General features: G+C 36.3%; 1 protein-coding gene across 1 annotated transcript in view; it reads left to right on the top strand.

Annotated features, from left to right (window-relative positions):
• The first annotated feature begins 48 nt into the window (after nt 1–48).
• The window catches only part of LOC132645329 (DNA gyrase subunit A, chloroplastic/mitochondrial), a 30,487-nt gene continuing 10,600 nt past the window's right edge, over nt 49–19,935 (top strand). The window contains exons 1-15 of the mRNA XM_060362257.1: nt 49–571; nt 2,013–2,082; nt 2,200–2,265; nt 3,805–3,906; nt 4,525–4,569; nt 4,656–4,754; nt 4,895–4,981; nt 5,663–5,733; nt 6,683–6,791; nt 6,882–6,944; nt 16,372–16,437; nt 16,582–16,670; nt 18,037–18,085; nt 18,361–18,447; nt 19,740–19,833. Of these exons, the coding sequence (XP_060218240.1) occupies nt 168–571; nt 2,013–2,082; nt 2,200–2,265; nt 3,805–3,906; nt 4,525–4,569; nt 4,656–4,754; nt 4,895–4,981; nt 5,663–5,733; nt 6,683–6,791; nt 6,882–6,944; nt 16,372–16,437; nt 16,582–16,670; nt 18,037–18,085; nt 18,361–18,447; nt 19,740–19,833 (1,501 nt within the window). The 5' untranslated portion in view covers nt 49–167. The remainder of the gene's footprint in view (nt 572–2,012; nt 2,083–2,199; nt 2,266–3,804; nt 3,907–4,524; nt 4,570–4,655; nt 4,755–4,894; nt 4,982–5,662; nt 5,734–6,682; nt 6,792–6,881; nt 6,945–16,371; nt 16,438–16,581; nt 16,671–18,036; nt 18,086–18,360; nt 18,448–19,739; nt 19,834–19,935) is intronic.

The following is a 19,935-nucleotide window of genomic DNA, read 5'->3' as shown; positions in this document are numbered from 1 at the left end:
TAACCAAAAAAAAAAAAAAAAAAAAAAAAAAAGGGAAAATCTTGGCGCCCAATAAACCCCTCTCCAAAATGTCACTAGGGTTTTAGCACTTCAACAATCCGACAAAACAAACCTTCCCAATAGCTCTGCTTTGCTTTCCCCCAAACAGAGCTTACCTTTCTAATGGCATGAAACCACACACTTTTACCCCTCAAACAACCCCATTTTCACCCATGGCTTTTTCCACCGGTATTCGTCTCTTACGCTTCACTTTCACTGCAACAACAACACCGTTATCCCGTTTCTCGGGGCTCCGAAAACCCTCGTCGGAGCTCCGTTTTCTTTCCTCGGTAACTCCACCGTCGAAGAAACAAGTCCGACCCGTTAGTGCCCGAAGAAAGGAAGAGGATGAAGGCAATGGAAGTGTTGTTTTAAAAGATAGTAATGACGGAAATGAAGGCGAGAGAATTTTACTTACTGAGCTTCATAAAGAAGCTACTGAGGCGTATATGTCGTATGCAATGTCAGTGTTGCTTGGTCGAGCTTTGCCTGATGTTAGGGATGGGTTGAAGCCGGTGCACCGGCGTATACTGTGAGTTTTCGTTAGTTGTGAAATGTGTGGATAATTGGATAACGGAAATTGGTATTAAAGCGAAATTTGAAGGACTTGAAGAAATAATTAACTCTAGTTTTGCTAGTTTAAATCGAACACGTGTACATTTATTTGTGGAAGAAATTGCAGATATATCTAGAAGCTATGCCAAAATATAACTGTGAGTTTCCTTTAGTCGAGAAATGTGTCGATAAATGGAAGTAACCGAAGGGATATTGGTAGTAAAACAAAAATTTGGAGGAATGGAAAAAATGACTCTAGATATGCTAGTCACTGTTGCTATTTTGGTGATTGTTAGAGCTAATCGAACATGTGTTACTTTATTTGTGGAAGAAATTGTAGATATATCTAGAAGCTATGCCAAAATATACTCCTAAAGCAAATTTTTTTATGTCAAGATAAGAGAAAGTACTTATTAAATTTAATTTTCTTGATTCTTGGAACTTGGAGGGCTGCAGCCATTTTATTAGAATAGAGGGAGCAATATGGTATTTCAAAAAAAAAAAAGAAAAAGAAAGTTAATTATCTTTTCAAAACCTCATAATCAATTTAGTTAGACTTTTTGTCAGAAAAATATTGAATTAGCATTGAAGAATATAGCTGAAGTTAGACTATTTTTATTCTAATAAACATAAATGTTTTACTCCTTCCGTAGAATATTGCAACTGAAATTAAGAAAATGCTGTTGATGGTTAAGCGTTTTGCAAGAGTATTAGGGTCTAGGGTAGTGCCAATGAAACTTCTTCATGTGATGTTCCATTTGGTTATTCTTCTTCTCCCTTTTCAAATAAAACCTATTCCTTTTTGTCTATGTTGGAATTTGAACCATGCTCCAATGGGGTTCATTCCACTTTATTGACTGGTAGGCCACACCCTTAGGTGCTATTTGGTTAGTCTTCAAATCATAAATCTGAATGTTACTAAGTCGCAAGTCACGCTTGCTTAGCACCCAAGGGTGCAGCGTAGTGGTTAGCAAAAAATACTAGGTGATTTTTCCCTTGGTGGATTGAGTTACTTGGTACTTGGGCTTGTGGGACATGGCACGTATACTGTGGAATTGGTCAAAGTGTGCGCAAGTTAGCCACCGGACACCACAACTATTAAATGTTACCAATTTCATAAAAACACCACAACTATTCAAAAGAAAAAAAATACTACTTACTTAATTCTGAAAACTTGTGAGTAATACATTTTCTGGTATACACCTTATCCCACTTTTGCTATGAATAAACTTTCACTTCAAGAAAATATTAATTGCAATAAGCAAGCCTAGTATTCCATCTGATTCATGTTTATCATGGCCAAGTATGTAGAACTAAATTCTAATTTGAAAATGTGGTATTAGATGCTTTTGCAATATCTGCCTACTTATCCTTTGAATCTGTATTGGATTTATAAGTTTTCGTTATTTTGGCTACAGATACGCTATGCATGAGTTGGGGCTTTCTTCCAAGAAACCGTATAAGAAATGTGCAAGAGTTGTTGGAGAGGTTGTATCCCATCTCTGCTTTCTCCTACACATACATGATAAACTAATGGTTATCTGCTGGAAGGACTCTCGTGCCATCCCTATTGCAAGTATCTTATTGTGTTTTCTCCTATTTCAGGTGCTTGGTAAGTTTCACCCCCATGGAGACAATGCAGTCTATGATTCCTTGGTTCGAATGGCCCAGGTAATGTTCAATGGATTACTACTCTTACAAAACGATTATTGATGTCCAATAGTTGTATAATAGATTCATCATGGCATTTTGTCGGACTGCTGGCAAGTATTAGTGTTGATGGAAAACCTTTAGTTTTTATTGAAGATAAATTATTTAGTGTTGGTACAAAATAAACCTTTTTTTGAGAAAGCAAAAAAGACCTAAATAGAGTGCAATGGATACAGATAATTCATTCTACCTTATTAATGTCCCAAGTTTAATGTTACCTAAACTCTAGAACCATAGAATCTGGAGTAAGGATGCTAGGACCGAGAAAAGATGAAGGAGAAAAAGGTAGGCTTAGTTTTTTGTCATAAAATTAACTGAAGCAGACTGTTCTGCTGATCTACATCTCTAATGAACTTATATTTTGTGATATTAAAAGCTCAACCTCTGCCTGCTGTAAATCCAAAAAGATTTTCTCAATAAAAATTCACGAGTTCCTGTGAGGTGGTGTGTTCATTTTTATGTTCTTTGGGGAAGGGGTGTGACGGGGCGGTATAAGCATGCTATCTGAAGTCAGTACGTAGGGATTCATAGGTAGAGAAGATTTTAGGAGATTCCCAAGAGTCAATCTATCTCTTGTGAGAGGATATGTGTTTGTAAATCTGGAAAAATGGGTGACAAACTGCTTTAGGCCCTCCTGTAAAATGTTAAAAGTAGTTATCTCTTATGGAAACTTTATGTAGAGCTTGCTGGACAGGGTCTCTTAGTAAGTTAATTTTGGTGGTGCTCATAAAAAATGAAGTTGCAGGACTGAAAAGTTTCAATGACCTAAATAAGCTCGAGTATCTAGATCATGATTTTATTGTAGAACTTGTCATCAAATGCTTGGGCTAGATCATTGAAGTGTATTCCCGCATTTTCACGTTTGGATTCTGAGGGCCCCCAAGAAAGTATAATTTTTTGTGTGCTTGGCTGCTAGGGGAGCAATATTGACGGTTGATAATTTGAGGAAGAGGAGAATCATACATGCTTGCTGGTGTTATATGTGTAAATGTTTGTGAGAAGATTTGGTCCACTAAATATTACATTATCAAGTTGCTATGCGCCTGTGGTGGAGGTCCTGAGCTGGTTCGGAATAAAGTGGGTTATGACGAGAACAGTCAAGGAGGCAATGTATAGCTGCGCTTTCAGAAGAAGACCCAAGGCATGGGATGTAGTTCCACTAGTAATTATGTGGGTAGTTTGGAGGGAAAGGAAAAGAAGAGCATTTGAAGGGACCGTGAATGATTTTGTACATGTGAGGAGTAGCCTGTGTACCCATGAGGCCCTTGTTTGTTTTGTATAGATCATTGAGTGACCTCTGTAGAGAACCATATTTTGGTTTAAGTTTCTCTACTTTTTTTGGTATACTACTTGTATATAGGGATTTCCCTTTCATTAATAAAATTATTTACATTATAAAAAAATTGGCCTGAATTCTTTCTGCTCTACGTTTTGCAGTGTGCTGGGCTACTGGGTATTATTTAGTTCTATTGTAAACTTTTATGATATTATGTTTTCCAGGATTTTTCCTTGCGGTCTCCACTCATTCGAGGGCATGGAAACTTTGGTTCAATTGATGCAGATCCTCCTGCGGCCATGCGGTACACTGAATGCCGACTGGAAGTAGGTTAAACTCAGCTTTTATGTGTTTTCTGAATCTTTGGCTGCGTTTTCCATTTGAAAATTGTTGCTTCTTAGTAACTGCCAAGATTCAATTCCTAAAAGGCTACTAGTATTTACAAATGAGTCTAATGCATCGACTGTGTTTGATAGTGGTGGACAATAAAAACTAGGATCTCCTATCCTTTATTCAATCTAGTCAGATATATGGGTTCTATCGCCGTTCAGAATAGTCATGGATTTTGATAAATTCAGCTATATGAACACATAGTTCAGATGCAAGTGTTATCATGACCTTGACATCTGATTTGTTCTCTTTATTTCTGTTTTTCTGTAAGGAAGTTGCAGGTTTTCTTTATGTCATAGTGAAACTAATGTTCAAAACCTGCATATATTTTACGTCCAAAGAATCTTAATAAATGCATATCACATCAGTAATTATTTGTCTTATGCTTTTTTTCTCGGGTTATGCTTTTAAATTATTGATATTACTTTCTTGTGGAAAATAATAGTGCATGAATTGTTCCAAACGGCTAAGTTTACTATTGTCTTACTATTGTCATTACAATCTCCTTAACATTCTTTTAGAAATATATTAAGCTCCTCATTGTTCCTTCTCAGGCACTCACTGAGGCCATGCTATTAGCAGACCTGGAGCAGAACACAGTCAGTTTCCCTCCTTTAAAATGTCTTATTACGGTGAACGGAAGCTATGTCTTAGCTTTCTTTACACTATGGTTGATGTGTTGCAGGTAGATTATGTCCCAAATTTCGACAACTCTCAAAAAGAACCATCGCTACTTCCTGCTCGTATTCCGAACTTGTTGTTAAATGGTGCTTCCGGGATTGCGGTGAACCTTTGACTCTCTTGTTAGCTATTTAGAGTATCTTTTTTATGGCCCATTTTCTAGTGTCCTATTAGCAGCGGGCAGCTAAATTTCAGAAGTGCTTCTCAATGTGATAAGTTTTATTTATACTCTGCTGTTTCCAGGTCGGCATGGCTACCAATATTCCCCCCCATAATCTTGGGGAGCTCGTGGATGCACTATCTGCGTTGATTCATAATCCAGAAGCCACGGTAGACATATACATCTTGAGACATGCTTATGGAATATGGATAGATCCTCTTGCCACCTCCTTAATTTTTTATGTGAAATCATTTTTTTGCTTTTCTTTGCAAGGAAAAAAGAAGAGTAGACAATTGTTCCATATTTTTGTTTCCCATTCTTATACCAATTTTATGTTAATTTCCATGTTTGATTTTGTGTTATAACTGTGATCATTAACTTCACAACCATTACCTTATGAAACAAAAAGCAGCCTTTGTTTGGCAATGTTTGGGTGCCAAATGGTAAAATGCTACTTTGTACGGCTTCCGGTAAAGATTCTGATGTTATACATCTGGATTTGTTGTTTTCCCATGTAGCTCATGAGTGAATTTTATTGCCTTGCAGAATAGGAGGATTCTGTACATATGCATTGTCTATTTTTCGAGTAATTACTTGTAGTTGTATTCGCGTACTGGGAGCTTTTAAGTGTTTCAAGTTTAATATTTAAAACGGAATCTTGTGAAATGCAAACCTTCTTTATTCAAATTGTTTCGGAGTTCTCTGTTTTATGTGCCATTCCTTTTAGGATGTTTGGTTGACTGTTGACATTGTAATCATCTCCCAGTTTTAGACCATTGTTCATATACAAGAACTTTCATATACTTAATTGTAAAAAGATTGTGATGACTTTCTTCATGTATCCTATCTAGCTGCAAGAACTGTTGGAGTACATGCCTGGTCCTGACTTCCCAACTGGCGGAATAATTATGGGCAACATTGGGTAGGTTTTCTCAGCTCCTACTTCTTTCTCTTTCCCACTTACCACTGACTCATAAAGATGGAAGAGAAGAGTCTTAGATGCAGCGCATAATCACTGTACATAAGCAGGAGAAGTGTTGGTTTTTGTACTTGCAGACAAGCTTACTACTTGAAATCCCCTATGGTGGCAGTTTCTCAGAAGATCCTCTAAGCTTTCTGACACGTGACTGCAGTTTTGGTGGATAACACAAATGTGAACGTTGATGCATGTATGTGTGTGCATAAATGGGTCTTAGATGTATCCCGTCCCTGGTCTTTAGTTTGCCATATTTGGGAATAGGTTCCTGTGGTAGTTGCTGGCATGCTCTGACAAATATAGTCAGTTTTACCATCTAGCTTTTAGTTTTTCTATGGCAATTTACGATTGGCTAAGGCGTGATTAGTGTTTAAAGCATCTATTCAGCTAGAAAATTGCTTTGATTGTTCCCTATGCCCTTTATCTGAAAATGTTAAAAATAAAATTTATTCTCAGATGTTTGGGAAGTCATTTGGTTTGGTATTTGCTTGGCTACACAGTGGAAAAAAATGAGCCTAGATGTACTTGTAGAAAAAGGTCATTTGGTTTGGTAATCCTTTTGTTAGAAACTCTTAGTTTATATCAGTTTCTTTGTCCATGGCGATTCTGCTGCTTTTTCACCGTTTTGATAGCGATCTACTTCTTGAGATATCATCCTTTTTTGAGCTAGTGATTGAATTTGATGACCTGATTGCACTCTCCTCTTGGGTTGTAAGAGTTTGAGGTGCCTTTCCACACCATTGTGGTTTTTCTTGTTTTGCGGGAATCTGTCTTCCTAGAGATTTTCTTTTCTCCTTCCAATATGAAGATTTAGACCCCTGGAAAAATAAAGTGTATGGTCTTTGATTTATGCAATGGTGAACAGTGTGACCAATTGTATTCTTTGTCTGTAAAGAATTTTGGAGGCATATAGGACTGGAAAAGGACGAGTAGTAATTAGAGGGAAGACTGATATTGAATTACTTGACTCCAAGACAAAACGCGCTGCAATAATTATCCAAGAGGTTTCTTTCTCTGCTTTTTCAGTATATTTATGTTAGAAATTGATTGAATTTTAATCTGGGTTTAATATTTACTTCTTATAAATGAAACAGATTCCTTATCAGACAAACAAAGCGTCCCTTGTTGAGAAAATTGCTGATCTTGTGGAAAATAAGGTACCTTTCTAATGAGTAACGTGTATTGTTGTTATTAAACTAGAGATTTCTTGTTACTCACATGTTTGGCCAAGCTTCCAAAATGTGTTTATTTTGAAAAGTGCTTTTTGCCAGAAGTGCTTTTCGAAAAAGTGAAAACTGGAGAATTGCAGTTTGTGTTTGGCTAATCAATCTGTAAAACATTTCTGCCAATATTAAAGCAACAGCTTGGCAGGTTACAGATGTGCATTTTGGGAAAAACTACTTTTTTCCTATGTTGCTCGGACTCGGGTGCGGGTGTCGGATACGGGTATGGATCTAGAGGTCGGACTCGGCATGATCTAAATTTTAAGATTCGTGGGTACGGATCCGGGTGCGGGTGCGGGGATTCGGCAAAAATAATTCAAAATTCTAATAATATAGCTACAATAATATGCCTAGATTATGAGCGCTTTTTGTGGAAGCACTTACATGTAGTTTGTACCAAACATGTGATTCAATCTTCCATTCTACTAGGTGCTAGACTGCGTGCTCCGAGATGGACAATATTCCATCCTTTCTCCTACAATTTACACAACAAAGTAGCAAACTAAATATTAAAAACATATTAAAGTATAACAAAGATAATCCAGTAACCTTTTTGTTGCAATAGTTGCACAACCAAGTCCTATTTCCACCACCACCAGCAGCAAGTTGAATAACTTTCACTGATTCCATAAGGGTGTATCATCAAAGTTTACTGCGGTCTTTGATGGTCTTAGAAAGCCTTTTCCTTTTTGTTTTTCAGCCATAGATGAAGAATTTTGAAATGGATTGGAAAAAAAAAAAGAACCAGTGAAGAGTTGTTCTTAGCCTGTTGCCACCGAAAGATGCTTAGAAGAGGAGGAAGAGAAGTGTTCTTTCTTTGGAGGGAAAACAAAATTTTGGGAAGTGTGTACACAGAAATGAGTACACTAGTATAGTAGCCTTATGGCTACCTCTGATGTTTGCCAACTTTGGACTAAAATGACTGTGTATAGTATTTTTTTTGGACTACAGCATTAAATGAGATTGGATGTGCATATGTGTTTATTATATTAATTTATTACTTTAAGTTATGGAGATTTGACATTTAAGTTCATATAAATAATTACATTACAAGTCTTTAATATTCTTTAACTAAGTTTGGAGGATTAATGTGATTTATTTGAAAATTATATAATCATAATTATTAATTATGTAATGTTAAGGGTCGTTTGGTAGCCGTTTAGAGTTATGCAGGTATTTGTTATACATGAATTAGTTATGAAGAAATTTATGTTTTATTTATGTAGGTATTAGTTATGGAGGGTTTAGTTATTCACGTATTAATTACTCCAACATTTACTATGCATAGATTTCTCCATAACTTATATATGTATTAGTTATGCTGGTTTCTAAACTGTAGACCGAACATTGTAACTAGCTACCAAGTGTGGTACTTATGTAAGATTTTAATATATGAATAACTTGCCTCTTAACTAGCTACCAAACATGGTATTGATTTTATATTGATTAACTATATTATGATTGTGTATATTTCTTGTTATAGTCATTGGACCAAATCAGATGTATAATTACATTTTACTCATTCGAACTTACATAAAGTTTTGGTAGTTCATATATCTTGTTATTCTCCAAACCCCAAACCCCAAATTCCAAACCCCAACTCAAGAACTAACTAGTAGATTGAGCATATTGTGTTAACAACTCTTGTTATAATTCTTAGTCCCAGTCAAATTTTTACACTCTATATTCGATAATTCAAACTTATACTAACGGAATTAGACAAATATTCCAACAAGTCTACCTGATTAATGTTATAAGCATTATATTATTTAATTATATTATAATAGTGTATATATCTTGTTATAATGTTTGGTCCTAATTAAATGTATAGTTACGTTCTACTTATTCAATTACGTAAAACTTATACTAATGGAGATAAACAAATAGTCTACCAAGTTTACTTGATCATGTTATAAGCATTATAATATTTAATTATATTGTGATCGTGTATATTTCTTGTTATAATCTTTAGTCCTAATTAATCAAATGTATAATTACATTGTACCTATTCAATTGTTGAAAACTTATATGAAGTATTTGTGCATATCTTTAGTACTTATTTATATTATATATAATACTCATTTGCTATTAGATATTTATAGACTTTTATTGAAGTTCATTAATATTATAAGTAGAACAATCCTTTTTTTATAAATTTGTGACAAATTTATTACTTTTTTTTTTATGATTGTTATTTTAATATTAAATGCATTAAACATATATATGCACATACACGTTTGTGTATATATTTAAGCTCACCCCTCTTGAACAGGTTATGGTTGACACTTGACACTAATCTAATATTTTATAAATTATAAATTAAATTTTATTTACAATATAAATAGATAATACTTTTAGGAATTTATTATAAAATATTTATTAATTATTTTTGTATCACCTACATTATTATATGCTTAAAAAGTTATTATTATTTGTTATTTTCACTTGAATAAATAGATATTGGAGTTTTAATTATTATTATGTAATAAAAATATTTTCTTTTACGTTGCTCATTTATTTCATTATGAAAATGTCATTAGCTTATATACACTTAGTATTTCTCACTTTTCTCTTCTCATGTCGAAATTAATATTTAGTTTTTAAATAATTTTTTGAAATATTAAAAAATTAAAAACATCATGATTTTGAAGAAGTAAAAGATTACAAATGTTGATAATGTTAAGAGTAAGATAAGCAATTTAAAAAGTCAATTAGGATAAAGGGGGAGAATATCTATTATTCAAAATTGAAAAGAGAGTTTAATTTTTAAAGCAAAGTTGGATAAATAATTTTCACCCTATAAAAAAAAAATTCTTATAACAGTGATTTGACAAATTTGAATGTACTAAGCATTCCAATTCTTGGCAACTCTTATGATAATTTTTTAATTTAAAAGTTCAATTGGGTATATGCAGGTCATTAGTGGGTTTTTTTTTTTTTTTAAATAAGGGACAAAATTTGGATGAAATAATATTGTAAATAATGTGCACGTGGACTCTATCCACCTCTTCATTATACCCAATGTTTCAAAATGCACACCCAAAAGCCAAAAACAACAAACTCTCGAAAGAATAAAAAGAAACTGAGTCATCTTCCCCAGCTGGTTGACCAAGTCATCTTCCCCAGCTGGTTGACCAAGTCATCTTCCCCAATTTCTTTAAACTCTTTTCTTCCCAGCAACCATGAAAATCGAAACTGAGTCATCTTCCCCAGCTGGTTGACCAAGGCAAGTCGACCACTCTGCTAAGCAAACAATGTTGAAGACATTTGAAACAGAGATAGAGAAACTAGTTAAATTTTCTACATAATATTGAAGGTATGCCATCTCATCTCTTCAAATCTCTACTTTTTGTTATCTTGAGAAATCATAATCTCAAAATTTTTCTTTAATTTGGTCATGAATTTCGGTCAAAGTATCCGATCTCTATTGACCGGATTTGACACGAATTCCGTACCCAAACCCGTGTCCGTGTCGTGTCGACACGGGTACGGCGGCAAAAGTGCCGGGTCCGAGCAACATAGCTTTTTTCAGCTTCTGAAAAACATTTTTTTTTTAATGTTGTAATTGATATAGGGCAACTGGAAGGTGCCACAATACAGAAGCAAAAGCATTTTAGTCTCCATTACATTAAAGCTATACTAGTACCATGGAAATAACAAAGTCCAAAAAACTGTCAATGCTATTAACAGGAGTAAGAAACTTCCAGCTAAACGAAAAAACTAAGCCTTTAGCCTTCAGTGAATGTGTTGGAGTTGATAACCCATCAAAACACCTGCGGTTTCTTTCGTTCCACACGACCCAAAAGATGACTGCTGGAATCATTTCCCAGACCTTCTTGATGGTTTTGTCAACTCTCCAAAAAATCCAGCTAGTGTAAGCCTCCTTAATGGTCTGAGGAAGGTTCAAAGATAATCCAAAAATTGATAAGAAATTCCAGATATCAGAGGTGACAGGGCAGTGAAGTAGGTGATTGACACTTTCTAAGCTTTGGTGGCATAGATAGCATCTGTTAACTAGTGAGATTTTCCTTTTGCAGAGGTTGTCCTGTGTTAAGGCTACTTCCTTAAGAGTTATCCAGGTGAAGCAGGAGACTTTGAGTGGCATTTTTGTTCTCCAAACATGCTTCCAGGGCCAATCAAGCACACCATTATGAGAGCACAAAACATTGTATCCTCCCTTGACTGTGAAATTCTTTTCCTTTGAAATTCCCCGTAAGATTCTGTCTGGCTCCTGATCAGTAAAGATGAAACCCTCCAGTGTGGCTAGGAGAGCAATCAAATCATTGATCTCCCAGTCATTTAGGTTCCTTCTTAGTAAGGGCCTCCAAGTGTTGTCCTCTCTGTTTTGAGCAATAGAGGAATCCTTGTCGCTGACAATAAGGAATATGCTAGGATAAGAGTCCTTCAGTAATTCATTTCCAATCCACCTATCTTCCAGAATTTCACATTCAAACCATTGCCCACTTTATAAGATATGTTCTGAAAGAGGGCTTTATGGAAGCTGTTGATATGTTTCCAGGGGCCAACCCCATGTGGAAATGTGCTATCCTTAGGACTCCAATGATTCTGAGCTCCATATTTGGCAATAATTATCTTTTTCCAGTAACCTGCTTCTGGTTGATCATACCTCCACAACCATTTCATTAGCAAACTCTGATTATGTAGTTTTAGATTCCTGATGCCTAGTCCACCATTAGCTTTTGGCTGAGTGACTATAGGCCATTTCACCAGAGAGAATTTGTGAGTCTCACTGCTTCCTTCCCATAAGAAATTCCTCCTTAATCTGTTCAATTGTTTTAGGACAGAAACTGGCATAGGATATAATGACATGATGTAGGTTGGGATGCTGTCAAGCACACTACTAATCAGAGTCAGCCTACCTCCCATAGAGAGGTACTGCATTTTCCATGTTGCAAGCCTTTTCTCCACTCTTCCTATCACACCATTCCAGATTCCACTAGATTTGAATTTGGCACCCAGAGGCAATGTGAGGTAGGTGGTGGGTAAGGAACCAGTTCTGCAACAAAGAATTTCTGCTAATTCATCCAAGTTCTGAACCTCATTGACTGGAAATATACTGCTCTTGAGCATGTTTATGTGCAAGCCCGTTAAAGCTTCATAAAGGAGCAAAATGAGGTTGAGATTGATAACTTGGGATCTTTCAGCACCACAGAATATCAATGTGTCATCTGCATATAGCAGATGTGAGATATTGATTGAGTCATTTGGATTACATCCCACCTGAAAACCTTTTATCCACTGAAGTTCCTTGGCTTTTCCAAGCATCTGAGTGAGACCTTCCATTGCCAAAATGAAAAGAAAAGGGGAAAGAGGACTTCTATTAACCAGCAGAGTATTTCACGGTTGATACACAGAATTTTACCCACCTTGCTCCAAATCCCATCTGTTTTAGGATATCAATGAGGAAGGACCAACTCAATTGGTCAAAAGCTTTTTCAATGTCTAATTTGCATAAAAGACCTGATTCACCACTATTGATTCTCCCGTCAAGAACCTCATTAGCAATCAAGGAAGCGTCTGTAATTTGCCTATTCTTGAGGAAAGCACTTTGTTGTTCTGAAATCAGCTTGCTAATGACCCCCTTCAGTCTCTCTGCTATTGCTTTGGCCACAATCTTGTGCACACTTCGTAACTTCCTATTAGGCTAATAGGTCTATAGTCCCTAAGCTCTATTGCCTGTTTCTTTTTTTGGATGAGGGCTATGAAAGAAGCATTACAGGACCTCTCCATGTGACAATTGAGGTGGAAGTGGTTGATAGCACCCATTAAATCTGATTTGATAAAGTTCCACGCCTTCTAGAAAAAAGCAATGGTAAACCCATCAGGCCCTGGTGCCTTATTAGGAGCACAAGAATTTAGTGTTGCCAAAATTTCTGCCTCTTCACAAGAATTTAGTGTGCCTTCCAGACCCCCGCTCTCTTCTGCTGTTAGAGAGGTCAGATTCTCAAAATATGCTATTGGTCTCCATGGCTCCTTTTCTGTATATAGAGACTGATAGTAATTCAAGATTTCCTCCTTTATTTGATCCTTGTCCTCTATAAGTTCTTGCCCCACCAAGAATCTGTCAATGCAGTTGTACCTTCTTTGAGAGTTCGCAATTCTCTGAAAGTACTTAGTGTTCCTATCCCCTTCTTTAAGCCAAGAACACCTGGATTTTGCCTCCAAGATATGCCTTCTGCTAGAGCAAGCTGCGGGAGCTCTAGTTTCAGATTAAAAGCTTTGAACTTCTCATCAGCTGTTTGTACTCTCTGGTCAGCCATCTGATCCAGTATCTTGAGATCATCCAGACCCTTGATTCTTCTATTAGCCAGCACGCCATACACTTCCCTATTCCATGTTGAGATGTTCTTCTTCAGGGACGTAAGCTTCTGAATAAAAATGAAGTTCATAGAACCAGAAATAGTATAGGATTGCCACCATTCCTTTACCATTTCCATAAACCCTTCATACTTGAGCCACATGTTTTCAAATTTAAAATAAGAAGGATTTGGTACCCAATCACCACTTTCCAGGACAATTGGTTTGTGGTCTGAGACTGCCCTAGGCATTGCTACCTGCTTCACATCTTTGAACGCATCACTCCATTCATCTGAGCACTTCCTCACTCAAAAACACTTAATTTTTTCCTAAAAGCTTTGCCAAACACCTCAATTCTCTAAAATAAGCACTTCCTTAAAAGAACAAACACTTTTGGCTTCCCAAACAGGCTTATCAGTTGGTGCAACCCTAGTTGGCTCACATGTTCGAAACTTGGGACAGTATGAACCTTGCCTCTCTATCCTTCTCACACTTAAATACCAAGTTCCTTCTGAAAGAAGGGAGCAAACACTCAAAGTGTTACTTTGGTTATTGGCCTTTTTTGTTTTTGGATAGGTAACTGAAAGAATTTTATTGAAGTAAAGAGGGGGCCAACTTTAAGAAAAAGCTGGATAAAGTACATCTAAAAGATAAACTTAGTGGTGTATATTGTTGTGCCCTCTCCACTTATTAGCTGGCTCAGGAAAGGAATACTTACTGATATACTTTACTCTGATGAGTAACATATATTATTAAGTGTCTGATCCCTTCTTTCAGAAGAAAAAAGATTGTTTTGGTTTATTCATGCACCCTTATTGTCTTGATATCCTTTTCCTTTTTGACATATCTTGATATTTGATTTGAACAAATGATCTTGCCTGTTTTATCTGTGCACATAATAATTCAACGCTCAGTAGAGATTTTTTTTTAAATGGATATGGAAGACTAGCACCCAAGGGTGTGGCCTATTGGTCAATCAAGTGGTTTGAGAACCATGAGATCTCAGGTTCAAATCCCAGCAGAGACAAAAACACTAGTGATTTCTTCCCATCTGTCCTAGCCTTGGCGGACAGAGTTACCTGGTATTGGTATCTATTGCTGGTGGGAGGTGGCAACTATCCCGTGGAATTAGTCGGGGTGCGCACAAACCGGCCCGGGCACCACGTTTATAAAAAAATGAATATGGAAGATTTCTCTTACAGACAAAGGCACAAGGCCTCAAACAACACTCTCTGACCCCAACACCAGTGTTTTGGACAGTGCGCGGCGACAAGGACGGCGAGGCGCTCGCCTTTTTGAAGCAGCGCCCATAAATACCAAAAAATTAAAATATTTAATTGCATATATAAATAATCAAAATCTCACTAGCAATAACATATTAGCAAATATTTTAATTAAAAAATTAAAAGTAGATAGTAGATACTAAAAGTCTAGAACTTGAATGTCTCAATAATTCATAAAAAAAAAAACAGGAGCAAAACAGTCACTGGTGCAGAAGAGAAAAAAAACAGAGGAGAAAATAGAAAATTAAAAAACAGAGGAGAAAGTCGCAAGTTGCGTACAGAAAAAGAAGAAGAAAAAATATGCAAAAGAAGAAAAAAGTCGCCGGAAATAAAGGAGAAAAAAAGAAGAAGAAGAACTGAAGAAGAAGAAGTCGAAAACAGAGGAGGAAGAGAGAAGAAGAAAGAGAGAAGCGTACCTGAAGCCTGAAGGAGAAGAGAGGAGAAGAAGCAAGTACAAACAAAAAACCCTAGCCGCTGTTATATCATTTAAGTTTCTTCAATTTCTTTTACAAAAAAAAAAAAAAAAGGCAACGCCTTCACTGCTCGCCTCGCCTCAGCTTCTTTAGCGCCTTTTCGAAGTGCAGTCGCCTTAACCCTAAATGGCGACACTGCCTCGCCACGCCTCGCGCCTTTGGCGACGAGGCGCTCGCCTTACACAACACTGCCCAACACATAGGCTGCTGAGATGCTCTCTGCCATGGCCATAGCAATACCATGTAGTGGGGCTACATGGTCACCTAGATGTCACTTATTGTGCATTTCAGGTCACAAATTTATGTATGGAATTTTTCTGTTGATGAGGTGGTCTGGGAAATGCAGACAGTATGTTTTGAACTCTAGGATTAAGGGGCTGAATAGGACTGGGAAATTGGAATTTTTACTGTGTTTCTGTTCTGCATACAACAACTTTTGACTCGGCGAAGCGATACTTGAAAATGGAAGGGACAAAACAGCCAACAGAAAGTTCAAGGTAGATGTTTTAGCAATCTCATGTAGAAACTTGATGGAAGATAAATTCGATCGAAGGCTCTTTGAAATTCCAAAGCACCTAATGGTTATCAACATGGGAGTCCACTTTTACTGTGGACAAATCTACAGAAAATAAATAAGCTATATTGTAGATGATGTTGCTTAAATGAGGAAACATGTTCAATGGGGATTCAAATAGCCAACCCCAACTTGTTCGGGATGAGGCGTAGTAGTGGTAGTAGTTGTATATAGTAGCTGGTGTTGCTTTTCATGCTTTTGTTGTTTGCTAGTTATTTCCATCCAATGTTAAGGAGCTCCTTCAGCGATGGTTTCTATATTTAGAGAATTGCTCTCATTCTCTGACATAGTTTTTTATGGCGAACAGAATATCTTAACGCTTTTGAAGGGTGCAGATTTTTTTAGGGAAGCATCTTTCTTTTTCTTCCTTTTCTTGTGGGGAATACACATGCCATCTACACTTGATGTATATCAAAATTCACAACTGATTCTGCAATGTTGTTGCCTTGGTTCTAAAACTTCGACACAAAAAGTTTTGGATCTTCTTATTGTAATCGTAATGTTCTATGAACACGAGGCCCTTCCTTTCCCTCATTTAGTGCCTAAATGTGTAGTGTAGTTTCAGCAGCTTCCTTCAAGTTCATTTGATTCTTCATTAGTAATACATGCAGCTTTGCTGGTACATGTTCTTATTTTCTGAAGTTTATCTGATGTCTTGATTTGGTCAAGAGCTGAACCACAGCACCTGATGTTTTGGTTCCCTTTCTTGCCAGACTTTGGAAGGAATAAGTGATATCCGTGATGAGAGTGATCGATCAGGAATGCGTGTAGTCATTGAGGTAGTGAAAAAAATAATATTTCATCTTTCCCCAATTTGTCCATGTCATCATATTCCATGGCTCATTGTATGATTGAATATTTCCGTCTAAATGTATTAAAGTGTAGCACTGATTGATCTTTTAGCTTTTTTAATTGTTTTCCAGCTTAAAAGAGGTTCTGATCCAGCCATCGTGTTGAACAATCTTTACCGTCTTACTCCTCTGCAGTCCAGTTTTAGTTGCAACATGGTCGGGTAAGTGATTATCACCCCCTTTAAGAAGCTATATACTTTGTTTGCAAAAGAAGGAAACTCCAGCATCTGGATCACTCTGCTACGATAAGATTGCCCCATGCAGTGCCCCCTGCAGTAACCAAATGCATGCTAGAGGCGGTTTTCCCATAGACTGCCCCAAAGTCCTAAAATATCTATATCAGAGGTGTTGAAAGTTGTTCTTAAAGAAGTATGATAATAGCTTTCCGCCTCTTGATTTCTGTTTTTACTGCCTTTCTTTTTTTTTTTTTTTTTTTTTTTTTGGAAATGATAAGGGTCAATTTTACTGATGCCTTCAGCACTAAGATGGTGCTGAGAAAGTTACATCCAAAAAGCAAGAAAGCAAAAGTGTTCCTGTCTATCTGTGCAGAAAAGCCACAAAATCTATCAAGGTTTCCACATCATTTACAAGGTCCATATTCGACCAAAAGGCAAACTAAACAGTCAACTTTCTTTTATTTGAGTTAATTTCCTCTAACATCCCAAGCTAAAATATTAAGCTTCATATGACAGCTCTAGAGTTTTATGCTTTTCTGTTTGAAATTTCTTCTCCATGCCCGACTTCTGTCATAGTTAATGGAACACGAGCTTTTGAGTTCTGTCGTCCCCCAAGGTTTTGGAGTACTGTCTGACTGCGATGTACTGCCAGATGCATTTTCAGTTTCCAGCTTTTATCACTTTTATCAACAAGAGTAATGACATTTGGACATATTCTTCTTTGAGCAGAAGTCAATTTATCTTCTTTTTTCTTGACATATTTGCATTAATGAAAACTTCTCTCCATGAAAAAAGAGAGGACTTGATTAGAAGTTGTATTTTTCCAATTTTTAACTATATGATGGTCCTTTCAAGTGGAAACAATTATAATTCAATAAATCTATTGGTGTTCTGAACCATAATGTAATCATCTAATGTTGCAACTCTAGTTCATGTGGATTGGTCATGGTATTTGACTAATCAAGTATCGATTTACTTATATTTAGTTATCCTCTCTAGGCAGTAGTAGGCTGAAGATTCCCCTTTAAAGAATTAAGCTGATCCTTATAGCATATTAATGGCAATTTGGCACATGAAATGAAGTTGGTTGCAGCTGAGTTCTCAAAATTTTGACATTATTAAATAGTATATGTCTACTGCTGAGGCCTCAATTATATAGTTTTCCAATACAATGGGCCTTAAATGCATTTTCACGTGCTGTTTTTTCAGCTTATGAGATTTAAAAGTTCCTTTATGTCTATTTTAGTTCTCTCCATATGTTGCTTGACCGTAATGAATTCTATGTTGCTCACTGCCATCCTTACTTGTTTCATACCTCTACCTAACTAGTTATCACTCAACATTTCTTCAGTATTCTCAATGGTCTACCAAAGCTGATGGGGCTAAAGGAATTGCTCCAGGTGACAATAATTTTCTATATGACAAATGCTCTGTATGTATATAATTTCAGTTTTCATTAAAGATCATGCTTAAGCATGAAAATATGTAACTTTTGATTTTTATGTTATCATTTCTATTTTTCTCCTTTGTTTAGTGATATATTTCACCTAAATCATGTCTTCTGATATCTTAATGTAATTTATTTGATGTCCCTTGATAATTTCAGTTAATGTTTACCTTTGACTTGCATCATCATATTCATGCATTAATTGTTATACCATTATGTATCCTGCAGGCATTTTTGGATTTTAGATGCTCTGTGGTTGAAAGGCGGGCTAAGTTTAAACTCTCACAAGCACAAGAAAGAAACCATATTGTTGAGGTATGTTTAGAGTAAATTGTTAATTTTTTTTTTCCTTTGATCAGAAGTCTTACAATGTTAGAGATAATACTAGAAGAGTGAAGTTCTTAAATTAGATATTGCCTCACATTAGACAAATATCATATGAGTATTGTGTTTGACGCCTTTGACTTTGAGTGTGTCTTGTGTTCTCCATTTTATCTTTATGGTAATTTGCTTTCTTATTTCTCTACATGGTATCTGAGCCTCTACTATCTTAAGGAGACCTCAATAGGTTGACTACTAGCAGGCAGGCTTACGCCACTTACCAGGCAAAAGTTTTTTTCCATCCCATAATTTCCTTCTCTGTGACCGTTTCTTTGTCCAGTAATTGTTTAATGGCAAGCGCCTATATCTGATCACTGTTCCGGCAGTGCCATACCTCGTTTTCTGCCACAGTTTTGGCGATATGGCCTTTTGTCATTAACTGGTCTAGCGGCAAAGTTTCCTGTGAAATTTTAGCAATTGAATCTTTTTGTTGAGATTCTCTGTTGTAAGCCATTTAGGCGATTTTCTGACAGGTTTTCAAGCAACCACTCCTATGACTATTTACTTTTCTTTTTCATGTTTTTAAATAAATTAACTCAAGTTGGTTTACACGCTGACTTTGGGAGGGCGTATTTGTAAGTCTTTAGAATGCTAGGATCACAATATTAGAAGGCTTAAGGATTTTAGGTTAGATCTTGTCATTAATTGGATGAAAAGAAGCACTCCAAGCTAAATGCCCACTCAACCTATTCTGCCGGATTAGGTTAACTCCTGTAATTAGTATTGACCAATTTTTTGGATTTGTTAGCTCCCTAGTGATAGATCGACACATTGTAAAGGGGCTATCAAATACTTTCGTTATTCTGTTTTGTAATTACATATTTTCTTGATGCTTTTTGTTAATGAAACACTACTACTTCATCAAAGAGGAATATTGTCATTAATTGGACAAATTTCATACGAGCAGTTTCTATTAACTTTCGCAAAAAAAACAGTATGAGTTTGGCACGTGTAAATAGGTGTATCTTGTTTCCACCATGTCATAAAGTCATCTATACATCTGATGATTTATTTGTACCTCCATATGGCATATTAGTAATTTGGATTACACACCACCCTCCCCAGGCCCCACTTGGGGGATTACACTGGGTATGTTGTTGTTGTTGGATCTCTTTTTTAGAAGTTTCGGTTATAGCTCAACTCTCAAGTAAAATATGCTGAATTTATGAATAAAGCTGCTGATATTCTCTCTCTCTCCTTCCCCCATTCCGCTGTTGCAATTTAAGGGTATTATAATTGGACTTGATAACTTGGATGAGGTCATAAATACAATCAGAAAAGCATCAAGCCATGCACTCGCAACTGCCAATTTGAGAAAAGGTAACACTATTACTGACGTGTACCTTCATGTTGCTTGATTTTTCACTATTGCCTGCTCATAGTTGAATTGGAAATTGTATTAGCCTTCGTTCTTAATTTTCA

Source organism: Lycium barbarum, chromosome 6, assembly GCF_019175385.1.
Source record: "Lycium barbarum isolate Lr01 chromosome 6, ASM1917538v2, whole genome shotgun sequence".
Taxonomy (NCBI): Eukaryota; Viridiplantae; Streptophyta; class Magnoliopsida; order Solanales; family Solanaceae; genus Lycium; species Lycium barbarum.
Note: the sequence above shows the minus strand (reverse complement) of the source record. Positions and strands in the feature narration are given on the sequence as shown.